Below are 17973 nucleotides of genomic sequence, written 5' to 3' on the forward strand. Positions count from 1 at the left end.
TATAGAGGTGTATGTGTGCGTGTCACACACATCCGTGACAAATGTTCATGTTAAACTGAATTTAAACAAACTGAAATGAGTCAATTCTTAAATTTGAAAAAGACAAAAAGCTACATCTATGGTAGGCACTTTGGTACATCTAGTGATGTAGGCATATTCTACATCTGGAGTTAAGGTTCTGTCAGTATTCTTACAATAAAGCTAATTTCAGGAGTTTATTATTCTGCTTTAAAAATTCTTTCTTGGCTGAGAGATCATTCTAGAATCTTAGCTAAATAATATACTTTGTCTGTCTAATTGCATACTTATCCAAGAATGAGGGCATTGGCTCTGAAAGAGCTGAGCTGTTCTCTTGGATTCTTAATGCACATTTTTATAACAGTCTGAGAAAACTTACCGGAAAAAGGAAAATCGGTTCCGAATACAAAAAAAAGTTCCCCGTAATTCATAAAGTTAGAGGTATGAGCTCAGCTGTTTAAACTGATACTCTCCCTTCAACTCTCAACTGTCTACTTTTATCAGTTTGTGCTAATTGTATCGCTGCTGGTCTTGCAGCAGACGACGGCAATGCTCTAGCAGAATGCCGTTATATCTCAAGACACCTGGGTGGACCACTGCAGTGCATTTTTTCCATGCACCAAACACACTAAGTAACAATAAAGCAATTGTCAAGACAGTCAGTTTTAACTCAGTTTCACACTTTCTTACCTATTGGTGTTCAATTTTAGTACTACAGAAGGTGTAGCATAATATACTATTTAGCACAGTATTGTGTAATAAAAATAACGTATGCCTTGTGTGTATGCCTACTATATGAACTTACATTGCAAGCTGATCTTTATGCCTTATAAATCAGTGAAACATGGCAGTTAGGACAGTTCTAAGTGGTTAGAGAGTTTGTTTATAATACAGAAAAATCCATGTCCTCATACCTTCAAAAGGTCACATGTCTGGTACTAGAGAGTACAGGAATAAATAACAAAATCCAAGTGAACCTGCATAATAAAACCATACTGTTTGTTTTGTTTACTCCATGAAATGAAAACCCAGATTTAGAAACTGTGATTCATGGACCTCATCCTCTATTTATACAATATTTATAGAATTCTCAATTTTGTTTATAATATTCTATAGCATGATTTCCCAATAATACATTTATATATAAATATTAAAATGTTAATGTTCTGTATATTTTAAGCTAGCCACACTGGGCCAGAAACACAATAAAGTAAAAATGTTTTTCTGCAGTTTGTTTTTGAAGAATATCACAAAATGATTAAGACCATTGTGCTGCAAAGACAAAAGAGATTCATCTGAAGAAATTAACATGCATTTAGAAGAAAATATCTATATCCTTTATCTAATTTTCATCTGAATTCAAACCAGCATGAAAGAATTATAAAAAAATAGTATATATTTACATGGTACAGTATACCTTGGTGAGATATAAAACAAGGCAGGTAAACAGCAGAACATAATCTTTTCACTTTCTAATAGGTACAGCCGTCATAATGATCAATTTAAACACAAAAGGTTACTTTACTGTACTATTGCACATTACAGTAACACATAAAATTGTTTAGCAAATTAAAATACAAAGTTTAACGATGAGAAAGGCTATGTCTACATAAAATGTGTTACAAAATTATTGGGGATGTGTCTAAGAACTAAATCGGTAAAGCTATAAAAATAATATTGGTACATCTGTGAGAAGAACGCTTTAAAAATATATATAAAGGTTGGCAAAATTACGCATGGGGAATTCCCAGTATCCATGGGTCTAACTTGCACCATGTGGCCTTGTACCATCTTCTGTTAAATCATACCTGAAAATGAAAAGAACAAAGGAAATTTTTTTTTTATGTTTAGCATGTATTATTAAAACTATCACTAATACACCACTTATTAGTATGCAGTTTTATTAGTAATAAAGGAAATATTATACTTACCACTGGGTCCAGCCTTTAGCAAGTTCTTCAGACGCCAGAGGTATTAATAACTGTGGAAAGTTAAATTAGCAATCAATGCATTATGTGTGCCTTCCATTCTATGTCTTTTAAAGTTCAAATCTGACAATCCTGAGAACTACAGTATAAGTAATGCCATTAATAAACCACATATTTTACGTCCTTGTCATCATAGCTATCTGCACAACGTGTATTAAAGTTTCAAGCTGCTGGTTTTGACCTAAAAATCTATACCCTTTAGTGATACGGTCCCAGGGCACCTCACAGGCTCAAATTCTGAAGATGGCGTATCTCGGCAATGGCAGTCGGTGGACGTGTTTATGCTAACAGCCGTCCTGGCAAACAGGAAAATGAACAACACCGTTCACCATGAACTGGCCACGACTCTGATAAGTTTCATTCTCTTTTTAGAGCTCATACATGGCAATTTGCAAGGGTGTAGGAATTTACTATTCCTTTTTGCATGCTCCAAAGCACATGTGTAGGAAATAGAGTGATTTAATGAGTGCCTATCGAACAGTGAAGTTGTAAATGCAATACCTGGTTTTGGCATTGGGAACATCGCCAGTAGCAGTTCTTTCTTGTGAATTTTACAATCTTTAATTTTAATTACTAAACATACATTTGTTCTGCATGCTTCTCTAAGTACTCTTGCTTGTCTTTCCGGTTTTGTCTGAACGTTTTCTGAGATACCACCTTTTTTCTACTGGTTATTTTTTCTTTCTCTGACTGTATGATTAATAAGTCTGACATGCAGATTTCCTTTGTTACAGCGAGCCTCAGAATTTTCCATTCTCTAGAAGAGATTACTGCCTCATCTTTTGATGTCTATCTCTGCAATTTGTTCCTTCCCTTACTGAAGCTTGACATCTAAGCCATCTATAATTTTTAAAAGCTTCGTATATGAATCAGGTGCTTCATTCAATGCTAACAAGGTCATATCACAAGAGGATTTTAGTCTTATATAATGACATGCTGTATTAGCAGAATTTTCTTGTCAACTTACTTTGCCAAGCAGCCCTTTATCTTTGGACAAGAAACCACCACTGTTCTTCACTGCTACATCTAGTGTTCTTCTCTGTACTTCAGGCAGGGAAACACTGAAATCAAATCTGAAAGACAAAGTGATGTTTTAGAGAGAATTTTGTACCTGAAATGCAAGTTCAGTTCCTACAGCTAACCAACAACTCAAATCAGAACCAAATCATTCCCCTCCCCAGACAAAAAATGATGTCTGAGATAAATGAAGAAAAAAATCCCTATGTTTTGCCTAAATTTTTTCTTCAATACTATGATCAATATCTAATGTTTGAGACTTCTGTTACCTTTGGTCTCTAAAAGCCACTGGTAAAACAAAATGAACCAAACCCAAACAAAACAAGCAAAAGGTCAACCACTGGGTCAACAGAGAAGAGAATGAGGAATCCTACTGTCTTGACAACTCAGTATCATTATTCTCCAAAAGGGAAAGACTGGTCAGTCTTACTGATCCTCAGTCCTCTAGAACCAGAGCTGCTTTTCTTTCCTGGCACACCAAGAAAACCTATCCACTTTTAAGGAAGAACACATTTTGTTTGCTAGTTCTGAAATTTACAGAAAATGAGGGCAAGATTATACCACAATTTACATTTATTTGTCACTACAGTTCTTAAACAGTTTAATTGCTTTGCAATACATTTTACTTGGAAAGGCACAGTAAAACAAACCTATTACCTGGAATGAACAGGAGAGAGCTGCAGTACCAGGGAAACCTACCAGAGCCTCTAACTAATGATTTACAGATTTCCCTTAGACAGAATGGACTGAAGTGGTGTTTTTCCTCAAATAAAGTTTCTGTCTGTAGAGAAAGGTCGTCTTTATCAATAAGCGATGGGTGGGGGAGGATGGGGTACACATGTGAGGGAAGCTACCATCAAAAAGCTGAGTGCAAAGCTAAGGATTTTTATGCAATATACCATTGCACAAGCTTGCACAACTTCCAACCTATGGGCCAGGATATAACCCACGAGGAAATCTGCAGACTCACTGGATGCTGAGAAGTGCCACCAAGTAGATTGACCGAGCAATTTGATCATGCATAGACACTGGCTGGCCAGGCCTACCGAGGAGGCAGCATTTATCTATCAGCCAGGCAATGGGCCACTCAGAACCAACACGCCTCCTGGAAGGAAGGGATGCCAATGGCACTGCCCAGCTAAAAGGTACCCATGTTCTGGCCATCTGCCAGAAGACGGCATGCTACTTCTTAGCTACCAGCACAAAGGGGATGTAACTAGCATCGGATAAGGCAGAAGAGAAGAGAGAAGTGCCTGGTAACAGAGTAAGATGAGCTATAGTGATGACAGGGAATAGACAGATGGGAAGAGCTATTACAGCAGAAGAGAAAGGTACAACCAACTCTGGTGGTGACAACTAAGAATTTCAACAGCTCATCCAGTCAGGTAACCTGAGAAACCTCAATTTGACAGTTTTGTAATTACATGATATAAAACTACTATACATAGTTTAGAACATACATTTGATCAAACACCGGGTTTAAGGTCTTCTTTGATACATGTGTTTTTCTTCTTCCTGATCGTCTCTTATCAGGCAATAAATACATTCGCACATATGGATCGGATCCTTCTTCTGAAAACGCTATTAGATTTCTGTGACCAGTGAAAAACAAGGAAAAACACTTAGAAAATAAATGACACATTGCTGAATGTGAGTGTCTACACTACTATCACTTAATTTAGCACAGGAATCAGTTGTGGGATATCCTGCACAAAGTATGATGTGCAGGATACAGCACATAGCTAATAGCAGTGGTAAAGAAAAACTAAAAAAATGCTAAGCAGTAACTTGTACAAGATCAAAGAAACGGTGAGCAGACAGCAGGGGTGGAAAAACGGTGTTTCTTAAGTGCCATTACGAAGTTTAGATATGGCTTTCCAAAAATTAGGCGTTTTTGTCATTCCATGAAAAATGCAGTCTATTAGAGATAGCTTCCAGACACTGCTGATACAAGTCTACACACCATTTCCATTTAAAATCTGAAGACGCATAATAGACAAATACAAAATCACAGCAAAATCTTCAGCAAAGTTTTTACTGATTCTGAGTATAGCTCTGTATGTTCTTGTATTTACACATAATTACAATTGGTATGTTATTTTAAAAATCAAAAAGATCATCCAGACAACCAATTTGAGAGGATATGTCAAGATATGACAAAGTTTATACAGACATATGCGCAGAAATGAAATTTGGTATTTTATGCTCACCTGCAGGAATGCACTACCACAATCAGTTTGTTTCTTTGCGAACTATGACGAATTGTTAGCTGAATCTGTCCTAATGGAGACTGCCCCAGAGTTGTTCCACTGCAGGAAAAAAGTAGAACACTATGCTTAGCTTTTAAAACACATATTTAAAGTAAGACCTAACTGAAATATACGCTAAGTATTTTTCCCAGAAATTGTATGTTATCTATTTAACTTTTCAGTAGCCCAAAAGGAGAGCACGCGTTAGCACATGAGCATATCTTCATCAGTTTCTTGTACTTCAGTTGTCCAACAGCTCTAGTCTCCAAAATAAGCTGGCTATTCTTATCACATTAGAGGTCAACTGCTCTTCAGTACTTTGAAAACCATGATCAGTAAAGAACTTGCTCACTCTAAAACAAACATTAAAGCAGCGTCTAGGAAATTGGAAAGAATAACAGTGCAAACCGCAATGAAAACCTCAGCGATGGGCCACTCTTACCTATGGTCAGGAACCAATTAGAAGACCAGCTCGCTTTTTTCTAAATTCTCTAACATAGAAATATAAGCATTCTGGGCTTAAAATAGTGACACTTAAACCCACTTACTGTCTTAAAAGCTCAAATCACAGTATTAACACAGCCATTTTACTTTTCTGTAGCTCATGCCGCATTGAAAATAAGATTAGAATCAATTTACACTTAAAAATACAAGTCACGCTTAAATAAAAAGCAAGCACCATGATTAAGAACTTCTGTTTTAAAGAGTGGCAAATATTTGCAGAGTTCCCTCATCTCTATAAAACGCTTATTTTAGTTTGTGTAACCTGACTATGAGTGGTTTCTGTTTCACACGGGACAGTATATGGCATGCCTGGCATTTTTCAACAACCCAAAGGATATCTTAACCTCAAAGGAGAGGTGTACCTCCTTTGTGCATAGCTGCTACAAAGTGCTTGCAGACTGTTCCATTAAGATTCCCAAGTCATTCACTTCAAAAAACTAGAATGAAGCATTTCAGTTCAGTATTTTCTTAGTTAAAATAAAAAACAAAAACACAAAAAAAAACCCAAAATCAGAATGCCTAAAATACATGGGGCCTGCAATAAAGGACCTCCTTAGCCATAGCTTTAACACTCTTATCAAATGAGAAAGTATGAAATCTGTGTATTCAATAAGGAGTAGTATTTCAACATTTATCATAATTAACAAAGTCTAAGCCGGTTTTGGGCCAGAAGAGACTGACAAATAGAAGACAAGACAGCAGAGGACCGTAGAGATAAATGGGGGACTGCAGAACATAAGTGGATGCTGAAGGAAATGGGTTCATACAAACGAAAGAGGGGGCCAACAGCAGTTTGACATTTTTTATAAATCAGCTTAGATGTATTGCAAAAATAAGTAATTAACACCGTACTTTTCAAGCTGTCGTAGTCTTTGCCGTAGCTCCTGTGTGGCGATAGGCAGAGAGATGTCTGAGGCTATGCTAGGAGTGGGTTCTTTGACTGAGAGGTGGCTGGGAGAATAAGAGAAGTTAGAGGCATGAAGACTGGAGGAACTTCGGCTGAGATCTGTTGGCCACTGAGGGCTGGCATTGGGAGGCTGACTTTTTTCAGCTGTATCAGTCTTTTTGTCGCTATCAGTCACTGGGGAAGCTGGAACAGGTTTGTTTGAATCAGGTGGTGGCGAGACAGGAACCTGAGGCTTAAAAGATGATTTTCTTGCATCTTTGGAAAGGGATGGCCTTTTCACTTGGGCTGAGTGTTGGTGATCTGGAGATCTCGTTTGCTTTTCAAGAGAAAGGACCTAGATACAGTAAAAATACATATAATATTACTACTTTGCAGTATAAAAAACAGCAACAAATTTGTTCCTACGAGACTATTGGTTGGTGACAAGTTCTTAAGTTCAGACACTAATGCATGACCACAAACATTCACACTTATACTCATTCACTCTAAAATAGGAAACCTTTTCCACAGCAGCCGTGTTCTTCTTTGTGGCAACTGCAGTAACTATAAAACAATGTGAAATTCTTCACTCATTTAGAATTATTCTCCTCATTATTCCCTTCCCATTCTCTACACAGTTCTGGTGCAAGAGCTATTTACTTTGCAGCTCTAGCCACCTAGAGAAAGCTATTCTTTAACTCTTTTTCTTCTAATCTTTTGAAATTTAATCCTACATCACAAGTTCTTCTCACTCATTGCCCTTACTTTCTCTTTTATAGGTTATTTTCATTTATTAATGATAAGTAAGAAAGCGCTTTAGAAATAAACAAATAACCGAAGTTAACAGAAGCTTGACAGTGTTTGCAAGGAGATACTACTTTATTAAACCAAATTATTTAGCTGGGAAAAAAGACAAACCAACTTACTTTCAGGTGTGCAAGTTTCATCTTCAAAACTCCAATGTGACTGAAATTTGGTCTGAATTTTTCTAGCACTATGAAGGTATCTCCTTTCCCTATAAACTTTATTCTTTTTAAACCATCATAACCTCAGTTCCGTTTCTATAAGACGAAGGCAATTTCACTGATTTGCAGCCTACTGAGTCATAAGAGACTTGAATGAATTCAGATTCTAAACACGATTTCCGAACCAAAACCCCTCAAACCATGGGGAACCTCAGTCTTAATTAACACAACCAATAACTGTTTTGTTCAGAGAATTTTCTGGTTATGAAATAGAATGTATTTAAATTAGAGGCTATCTTTGTGTACTTAATGGCACTGCCACAACTAAGGACACCTGGCATTGTGACACCCAAGGAAATGTACTATCTTCTTCACAAATCCAGAAGACCAGAAGTCAAGATAGTCTTAAATATGCTTTCAGATATTTACAATCGGAAAAGCTTTAGCATACCCTGAGTGCAATCTTCATGTTTATAGTGCTGTTTGGACCGGAGTTGCTCAGGTGGAACCGCTGATGCATAGTTAAATCTTCACTCTCCAGCAACTGGCTTAGAGGCAGTTTGAAGTTCCCCAAAGAACACTGGTGCTGTTCATCCCTCACCTGAAGGAACACAGAAGCTAAGTCATTTTGTATCATCTGCTTTGTAAGAATTCAGAGAAAGACAAGGAAATGAGAGTTTTATTTAAAAACAAAAAATCCAAACAATATTGAATGTAGTTTTTTGTTAAACTAAATTTCCCTGATCATAAGATTACTTTAAATTGGAGAAGGAAATTGCAAATATACTCAATGCCTAGTTTCCTCATCCCTATCTTCTCAGCAAAAGCAAGACAGAAAACTGTCCATCTCCACGTCCATCTCCATCTACCTGACCCTTGAACAAATAACTACTTGGTTTCCAAAGGTCTGTGTGGAAAAGAATTCCCACAACTATTAGAGGAATAGTAACGAGGACAGTACTCATTTACACTTCGGTCTCTTCGAACCTTGTAAATGATATGTCAGCAGTGTAAAGGGATAAAGCAAAGACTTTCTTGGGACAAGAGAGGAAACAAATCAGCCATACGTAACAGCAACTTCTGCTAGCAGTTAAGACTGTTAAGGTTCAAAACAGGTATCAAAAATTACCTTTTTTCCTTTTTTTTCCTTTTCTTTTGTTAAGACAGACGACTATCAAGTATGTTCTTCTGGTGAGAGACTGACTATACTATTTCTTCCTTTTAGTAGTAAATGCAAATAAACATTTCATAGTGTTGTCTTAAAAAACACTTTAAGTATCATTTTAATGGTGTTCACAACATATTCAATCTCTTTTCATAACAGCCTGTAACATCTGAATGACTACTGAAATGTCTTAGAAAAGAAAGGTAACTAGAGAGAGTGAGACAACGCACCTCAACTTCAAGATCTTGTCTTTTGGGATTGTGTACAAAGAAAGTAAAGTTTTCCTCCCATACTGGTTCATTGGTCTTGTATCGAATCTAAAGTTAGGGAACAAGAAGCATATAAATTATGAAACATTTTTGTCTAATAAAGCTGGTGTGAAGAGTTGAGTACATTTTTCATTTTGGCTTTGCAAAATTAATGTCTGAAACCTGACATATTTAAACAAAGGCCAAGTGGGATCTACCCAAGACATATATAATACCACATATAAAATTATACCCATGACATGTGTCCTGGTTTGAGGTAAAACAGAACCAATTTTTTGATTTGTAATTTTACTTTTTAGCTGGGCCTCTTCTAACTGACTGAAGTCTGAAATGAACAGCCTGTTGTTCAGCAACTGTTCACTCTCAGAGTGATAAGACCTGATTATACCAAGGAATGGTGTGCACAGAGGCTCTTGCTTATCCTTATTGCTATGACAACCACGGTCAGGTAACTCCGTTATTTGCCCCGTTAGAGGGTCGGAAGCAGAGAAGCGTGGAGGGGTCACACTGCAGGGAGGAGCGGGCAGGACAGGCGACCCCAAACTGACCAACAGGGTCCATCCCATCTGCATCACACTCGGTATAAAAGCTGAGGGATCAAAGGGGCAAGGCTGCTCTGGCTCGCTCTTTCTTCAGTGGCCGATGTCTGAGGAGGACCCTGTCTGTTCGTCTGCCTTTGATCCCGATCCGAGCATTCCTGACTCCAGATCCAGAATTCAGCTCCTGTCCGTCGCTGACTCCAGTCTGGGACTTTCCCTGTGTCTGCTGGTGATGCGATCAACATCCTGGGAGCTGGATACGGTTTTGTATGTATTGTATACTTTTTTTCTCTTTAATTTTTATTATTCTATTATTATTTCTTATTTCCTTATTTATTATTATTTTCATTAAAGTAGTTTATTTCTTTTTTCTAAACTTGTAAATCTCTTTATCTCTTCCTCTCCTCTGAGGAGAGACGGCGGGGAGGGCCATCTGTCGTTCTGATCGGCCAATCCGGCCAAAACCACGCCAACATGTAATAGGATATGTTTTGCAATAAAGTTGCTGTACGTAAACTCCTGCTAAAGAACTTTTACTTCACACCAGTCTATGAACAAATGCAAGGTCTTCAGACTGACACGTTCCCTACTAGTATTTTTCCTTCTAATCTCTGAGTAGCCATGTGGAAGATTTCATTGCCAAATCTCACTACTTTCAGCAACCCATTATTGGGATGGCGGTGGGTGGCAAATGTGGGCCCAATCAAGAAGGAAACAGGAGACCTGGTGACCCAGGATACAGAGAAGGCTAAGGTAGTCAATGACTTTTTTGCCTCTGTCTTCACCAGCAAGGGCTCTAGCCACACTGCTCAAGTCACAGAAAGCAAGGGAAGGTACTGTGAGAATGAGGAACCACCCACTGTAGAAGACCAGGTTCGAGACCATCTAAGGAACCTGAAGGTGCACAAGTCCATGGGACCTGCTGAGATGCATCCATGGGTCCTGAGGGAACCGACGGGTGAAGTTGTTAAGCCACTATCCATGATATTTGAGAAGTCGTGGCAGACCAATGAAGTTCCCACTGACTGAAAAAGGGAAACATAACCCCCATTTTTAAAAAGGGAAAAAGGGAAGACCCTGGGAACTACAGGCCAGTCAGTCTCATCTCTGTGCCCGGCAAGATCATGGGGCAGAGCCTCCTGGAAGCTATGCTAAGGCACATGGAAAATAAGGAGGTGATTGGTGACAGCCAACATGGCTTCACTAAGGGCAAATTGAGCCTGACAAATTTGGTGGCCTTCTATGACAGTGTTACAGCGTTGGTGGATAAGGGAAGAGCAACGGACATAATCTACCTGGAATTGTGCAAAGCTTTTGACACTGTCCTACGTGACATCCTTGTCTCTAAATTGGAGAGACATGTATTTGACGGATGGACCACTCAGTGGATAAAGAAGCGTCTGGATGGCCGTACTCAAAGAGTTGCAGTCAACAGCTCAATGTCCAAGTGGCAACCAGTGACAAGTGGCATTCCTCAGATGTTGGTACAGGGACTGGTGCTATTTAACCTCTTTGTTCATGACATGGTCAGGGGGACTGACTGCACATGTGAACCCCATGAACTTCAACAAACAAGGCCACGTGCAAGGTCCTGCACATGGGTCAGGGGAATCCCAAGCACAGATACAGGTTGGGCAGAGAATGGATTAGGAGCAGCCCTGAAGAGAAGGACTTGGGGGTGTTGGTTGATGAGAAGCTCAACTTGTGCAATGCGGCAATGTGCACTTGCAGCCCAGAAAGTTTCCTGGTCCGCATCAAAAGAAGTGTGGCCAGCAGGTCAAGGGAGGTGATTCTGCCCCTCTAGTCTGCTCTTATGAGACCCCACCTGGAGTACTGCATCCAGCTCTGGAGCCCTCAGCACAGGAAGGACATGGACCTGTTGGAGTGGGTCCAGAGAAGGGCCACAAAAATGATCAGAGGGCCGGATCTCCTCTCCTATAAAGACAGACGGAGAGAGTTGGGGTTGTTCAGCGTAGAGAAGGCTCCGGGGAGACCTTATTGTGGCCTTCCAGTACCCAGAGGGAGCCTACAGGAAAGATGGGGAGGGACTCTTCATTGGGGAGTGCAGTGATAGGACAAGGACAAGGGGTAAGTTTTAAACTGAAAATTAGATATTAGGAAGAAATTCTTTACTGTGAGGGTGGTGAGGCACTGGAACAGGTTGCCCAGGGAAGCTGTGGATGCCCCATCCCTGGAGGTGTTCAAGGCCAGGCTGGATGGGGCTTTGAGCAGCCTGGTCTAGTGGGAGGTGTCCCTGCCCATGGCAGGGGGGTTGGAACTAGATGATCTTTAAGGTCCCTTCCAACTCTGACCATTCTATGATTCTATAATAAAACCCTCACACTTCAGAAACACAGATTTCCACTTGCTTTCCACTGTTAGAAGGGATTCCGTGAGCGGAGGCCAAAGGAGCTTAGGAGTGCTAGAGGACAGCCTTCTCAAAGCACAGAAGTGGTCCATCCCTCAAAGCGGAAAAAGCAGCAGGCATAACAAGAGTAGCCTAGCAAAACTACAAGCTCCTGAGAGCTACACAGCACTGTGGCTAATCTAAGGCCCTACTTTAAACAGAAGGTTCAAGCTAATGATCTTCAGTGGTCCCTTTCGACGGAGGCATTTCTATAACTGATTCTGTAAATTTTCAAATCTTGATTGGCATTTTGAAGCCTGCTGTTTGCCCACACTGTTATTTATATAATTACTACTGTAGGAATCCCAGTTGCAGATCAGGACGTAATGGGGAAGGGCATCTACAAAGAGTTAAAAATCTAGTCTCTACTCACAGACAGTTTAAATTGAGTAAGGTCATTCAATCCTTTGCTTCTTTTGGCAATTTCAGTTCTGGTGGTAACTTTTAGTTAGTAACTTTTTAGTTAGTAACTTTTCTAGTGGTAACTTTTAGTGGGTACACTCAATGGCTTGATAGCCAATGCCAAACACACAGAGCCGCCAAATGTTTGTAGACAGAGCCAAGTATAAAGAATAAGAACTTACCTTACTTTCCTGTGCCTTGTGTCCAACTGACAGCAAAACAAGTGGGTTGGGATTGCTGTTTATTTTCTTTCCTGACTGGTAAAGAAAAAGCAAAAACTTTGCCTTCAGAACAAAGCAAAACCTCTCTCCTCTGAAACTTAAATTTTTGCATCTTAAAAATACAGATGATATGCATTCTACTATTTGCTTATCTGTTATTCTCAGTATTTTATTCAACAGGCTTGAATGGCAGACTGGCTAGTAACTCATGGACACGTTAACATGAAGGCATCCAACTACCCTTTATACATTGAAGCAAAATGCTACAAATAAGCAGGAGTTTTAGGCTCCTTTCCGTTTTCTTCGAATGAAATTCATTAGGTGAAAATGCTTATCCTTTAATGAGCATTAAAACCCCCAAAGCTAATGAAGCATAGTTAAGGCTGCAAAATTAGTATTGCATGCAGATGGGAGATATGGAGAAAGAACAAACTCAGGAAGCTTACTTTATTTACATTGCAGTAGTATTATTAAATTGGATGTAGTATCAGAACGTTGATATTTCCCCCTTTTCAGTTTTGGGAGAAAGAAGATGCACTATAATGTACCTGATGTATATTTCTACAGTTTACCAAATACTCTTTATTAGAGAATCAACCATCTGCCATATCTGAGCCTTGCTCACCAGGTGTATAGCATTACATCAAACTGTGAAAATAAACACCAGTTTAGAAACAAATGATATACACAAAGGAACATTCCCAACTGTATGTTTCTTTCATAAATTTTAAATTAACCTAACAAAAATTTAAGTCAGAAAGAAAAGTTAGACATGAAAGTTAATCATCTCAAGCAGGTATTAACACAGTTTAAAAGCCTAGAAAATATACTATACATGATTAATAATATACTTTGAATTCTACCATGTAGGAAATTGTACAGATAGGTATGCAAACAGAAAGTTAGTTCAAATCTACTTAATGCATGTAAGGTCACAATTACAACCAAGGGATTAAAATATTTTATATTTTTAAATTAAGAACGTGCATATTTTAGGTATTTTTGGATCTGCACTTACAGTTTGTACATCAATATTTCCACTAATATTACTCGACTTTAATGTGACACACTGCTTATAACCATACTTTCCTTTAGAAAAAAAGCTGCTAAGAAAGCACTCCTTTCTTGGATGAATGCTGCATTTCTTTTTTTCATGATTCCTAATAAAAAATATTTAGCTCTCAAAGACAACGGAATACAAAGGTTTAAGGAACAGAAAGTCAGATTATACTCCAGTTGATGGTGTTTAAAAATGGTAGGTGCAATTTGTTTTATTTTTCCTTTGTTCAGAAAAAGATGCCCGAAACTCCCTTTTCTTCATAAAATGATGAAACTACAGAAGTTGACAAAAAGACCCTTGTTGCTTATGCTGATATGTAAATATAAATAATTTTAATCAATGCTAAATGGGCAGAAATACGTACACACACTTATAACGTACCTCTGACACCTGCCACTGTGAGATTTGTCGTTGAGAGTCTATTAGAGACTGCCTCTTGTCCAAGTTTCTGCAGCTGAGAACTTGGCTTAAGCCTTCCAAGTTTCCCTCTCAACTCTACGTCTTCCATATCAAAAAGCTGGGCTAAAGTTATTTATTACTTATATAAAAGACGTAAAGCCTTCTAAAAACATCTAGCAGAAACAAGATCACTTCAAAACGTGTCAGAGACTGATTTTATTGGCTAGTCACTCAGCTGACCAATAAAGTATCACTCAGTAGGTAAAAGATGTGTTAGCTTTCATGTCAGCCTTGTTCTTTAGTTACTACTTCAAATCAGCTCTCAGGACTATTTTTTCCCCAGTCTTCTAAAGCAGTCTATACTCCCCTCAACTGATCTAAAATTCAGATTACCACAGACCATAGTATTTTACCAATGTCTTCACCGCTTCTTGAAACCAAATTTAAGTAAAACGGAATTGCACTAAATATATATCTTGGCAACAGAAATTCCGCCCACTGTTGGAAGCGAAGCGTTGCAGGCATTTGTGCATTTCCAATTACGTCTGTGACCTTAAATGGACAACTATATTAATTTTACCTTTAGGGCTTTCTGAACAGCAGCCTTCTTCAAGCCATCAGGGTTAAATTCTAACGGATTATGCTTTTAAGTCAGGAGAGAATGAACATAGGAAGGGTTAGTAAGTCATGCAATGAAGCAATTTCACTAGGTTAATTAATTATGACATGACAACAAAGGACAAAGCGGGAAAAAAAAATCACCCTAAAAACCCCACAAAAATCTTTCAAACAGAACAATGAAGGAGCCACAACAACAACAGAAGTCTGACAAAACTTTTTTTTTCCCTTTTGTCCTCTCTGAATGTTTGTATTCTGCTTTAAAACTAATATAGTTACTTTCATCCCACTTACATTTCCCTTACCAGGTTTTACTATAATAAAGAGACTTCACAAAACAGGTTTTATTGAATACCTGATGTCCTATGGACTGCCTTCTGAATGAATCTCTTTAAAATTTGGTTAAGTATATTTTCACAACATAGAAGCTTCTCTGATGAGAATCACAGAATGGTTCGAGTTGGAAGGGACCTTAAAGACCACCTAGTTCCAACCCCCCTGCTCTGGGCAGGGACACCCAAGTCAAGTAATTATGTGAAGGAGTCCTTTTATGGGAGAAATTGCTATGCTAAAAGTATTGATAGGACTTAGATCATTATAAAAATCTGTCGTTTGAGCCTCTTCAGCAGATGAATAATACAAATACTGCATGCTCACTAGGATGACGGTCTACTACTTTACTCAGTTGAATGAAGACATGCAGATAAACTAACAACAGGAATTTGAACTGATTTAGCAGGACAAAACCTCTGACTACTTTCCATTCATTATGCAAATTTTTAAGTTTATTATAAGAATAATATATTGTTCTTGAAGTGACACATGTACAAAAATATCGCAGAAAATTTGCATTCAGCTCATAAGAAATAATTTCAGAAAATACTATTTTGAAATAAAACAGATTTCAAGTTACTATACTTTTGTCTGTTTTTTTCTTCAAGCACAAATTTTTGTTTCAAGGGAGAATTCTGCTTTAAAAGCTGTAGTGTGGGGCAACAAAAAAATTGCATAATGGCCTTTTTAAACATGCTGGTTTATGAACAAGAATTGATATTAATGCTCTGGCAAAAGAAATGCCTTCCTGAAATTCAAATCCAAAAGTCACTAAAATATGAAGAGAGATTTAGCCTTTGTGCTGAAATACATTTTTACATTTTCTTTTGGAATGTCACATCCTGAGGTTGGCCAATATATATGATGAGATTCCTGGCATTCAGCTTTAACATTTCTATTTCAGAATAAACACCCCATATGATGAAACTGGAGAAAACTAGGAATAAGGTTGGGCTGGTTTTGTGGGATCTTTTTTATTCATTATTTTTCTTAAAATAAAATCAAGGAATTTTCCACAGCTATTTATCTGATATGTTTGGGACTTATTGTACTTAAAGACCCTCAAAGATGGAGACTGCACAATATCCCTAGACATATCAATCCTAATGTTTAACTATCCTTTTCATTAGAAAATTTGTTAATGCCCAACAGGTATGTTCCTTGCTGGAGTTTAAACGTTGTTTCTAGATTTCTGACAAGACATTAAAAAGTCACTTTGTTTGCAGCAGCCTTCTATCATTTCCATCCCCACCTTTACTTCCTAAGGGTAAACTCACCCTAGTTACTCTTCCTCTGCTAGTCACATTTATTGGCTTTCTCGTCATCATCACTGCTGTCTTCCAGATCTTAAATTGCTGCGGCCAAACTCAGGGCCTTAATAATGGCTCAGTAGACCATAAGGATTAGTACATACATCCTACAGGCTACGCTCCTCTCTCTATGTACAGTATGGTGTTTGTCTTTCATAACAGCACGATACAGCACAACTACAGATCTGTTTCTGTAGAGCTATCCGTCAGACAACTATTTCCATCCTATAACTATATGGGTACAATGATTGTCCTCGATGGAAAAGTACCTTATTTTTCCAGATCATATCTTCAATTCATGAAGATCATTTTGAATCCTAAGCTACCTCCCAACTTACTGGCCATCCTTCCTTCGGATTTGCACCTGCATGTTCAGTACACATCTTTTTGCCCCTCTATATTATTATTTCAAAGACTTTTAAAAGTCAAAAACAAACCTATGTGATCAATTATAAAGGCAGGCAACCAATGATTCCTGGATATTGAACATGTCTGACCATGTTCAATGAACATGTCCTCCGGAATCATAGCAAGGATAGGCCAAGGAGGACATCCGCTGGGACAAATATGTTTAAGCCAGACTTCAGGTTCCAAAGGAAGGAGCTGCAGGTCCAAGAGGATGATGGCTGAAAGGCTGGGCAGGAGGAGACGAGGAGAAGAAAAGGGAGTGTTCAATATAAAAAGCCAAGAAAAGGTCTTGCCTTGGGTGACAAAATTGTCTTGTTATGGTTCTGAGTGTCTGCAGTTATAGAAAAGGGGACAGGTATCCAAGAACTAAACTGATAACTGAGTGGAATAAATCAAATATCTGTAACAGCCAGTGACATTTGCAGTAAATCCTAATAAGAAACCCATAAGTTACACCGCAGCTAACAAGTTGTTTTATTATTAAGCCAGATCCTAATTCAATACGCTTTGGAGTACGACTCATTAGTTCTTTTGACTCACTAAGTCTTGCTTTGGGTTAAAATGGGGATTTAGAAGTTTCTAAATCTGTGAGTGTATCCTCAGTTGATGACCAGATCTGTAAAAGCTGATTTAAAATACAGATAATTTATATATTACATAGACACCAAATTTAAAAAAAAAATTGTTATGAGCTAATGATAATGTATCATAAAACTAGTGCTATTCACCTTTGGAAATTACACTAAGAACTCTTTCATACTCCTTAACTTCAGATAAATCAGATTTAAATGGGTAAATGTCTGAATTAGGTGTCATGAATCTAGGTTCCCAGCAGCTGATAAACTGTCCAGAAAGGAACAGAGAGCACTCAGGGCACTGGATTTTCCTCTCCCTATATAAAGTGAGTCCTCTTTTTACCAATCCCCCAGCCCCCGCCTCCCCAGCTAACTCATGTTACATGTCAATTAGGTATCTGAACTTGCAGGTGTGAATGTGTGCATCATGCCTCGTGTTTAAAGATGCCCTGAAAACAAGGTGCAGTTTTATGACTGCTGAAGCTCTTATTACCTCTGGGCTACTACAGTCCTCTCCTCTCTCCTGGCCTCCAGCCATAAATGTCATCCGCTTGCTTTCTGCAAGACTAGCACCTGTGCAACTGCGGAACAAGGCAGTTAACGCTACCGTTGAAGGAAATCCAGCCCTGGCTATTGTAAA

General features: G+C 38.4%; 1 protein-coding gene across 4 annotated transcripts in view; it reads right to left on the reverse strand.

Moving 5' to 3' along the window:
- Window positions 1-1257: 1257 nt before the first annotated feature.
- Window positions 1258-17973, reverse strand: part of ESYT2 (extended synaptotagmin 2) — an 87637-nt gene continuing 70921 nt past the window's right edge. For 2 of the 4 annotated variants that reach the window (XM_074574147.1, XM_074574145.1), the window contains 10 exons: window positions 14670-14732; window positions 12592-12666; window positions 9023-9109; window positions 8079-8228; window positions 6629-7017; window positions 5234-5332; window positions 4484-4615; window positions 2974-3079; window positions 1950-1999; window positions 1258-1826 (listed from right to left, as the gene is read on the reverse strand). In XM_074574147.1, coding sequence (XP_074430248.1) covers window positions 1781-1826; window positions 1950-1999; window positions 2974-3079; window positions 4484-4615; window positions 5234-5332; window positions 6629-7017; window positions 8079-8228; window positions 9023-9109; window positions 12592-12666; window positions 14670-14732 — 1197 coding nt within the window. In that variant the 3' untranslated portion in view covers window positions 1258-1780. The remainder of the gene's footprint in view (window positions 1827-1949; window positions 2000-2973; window positions 3080-4483; window positions 4616-5233; window positions 5333-6628; window positions 7018-8078; window positions 8229-9022; window positions 9110-12591; window positions 12667-14669; window positions 14733-17973) is intronic. The other 2 variants (XM_074574149.1, XM_074574146.1) reach the window with 1 other exon arrangement.

The sequence above is a fragment of the Larus michahellis genome, chromosome 2, assembly GCF_964199755.1.
Source record: "Larus michahellis chromosome 2, bLarMic1.1, whole genome shotgun sequence".
NCBI lineage: Eukaryota > Metazoa > Chordata > Aves > Charadriiformes > Laridae > Larus > Larus michahellis.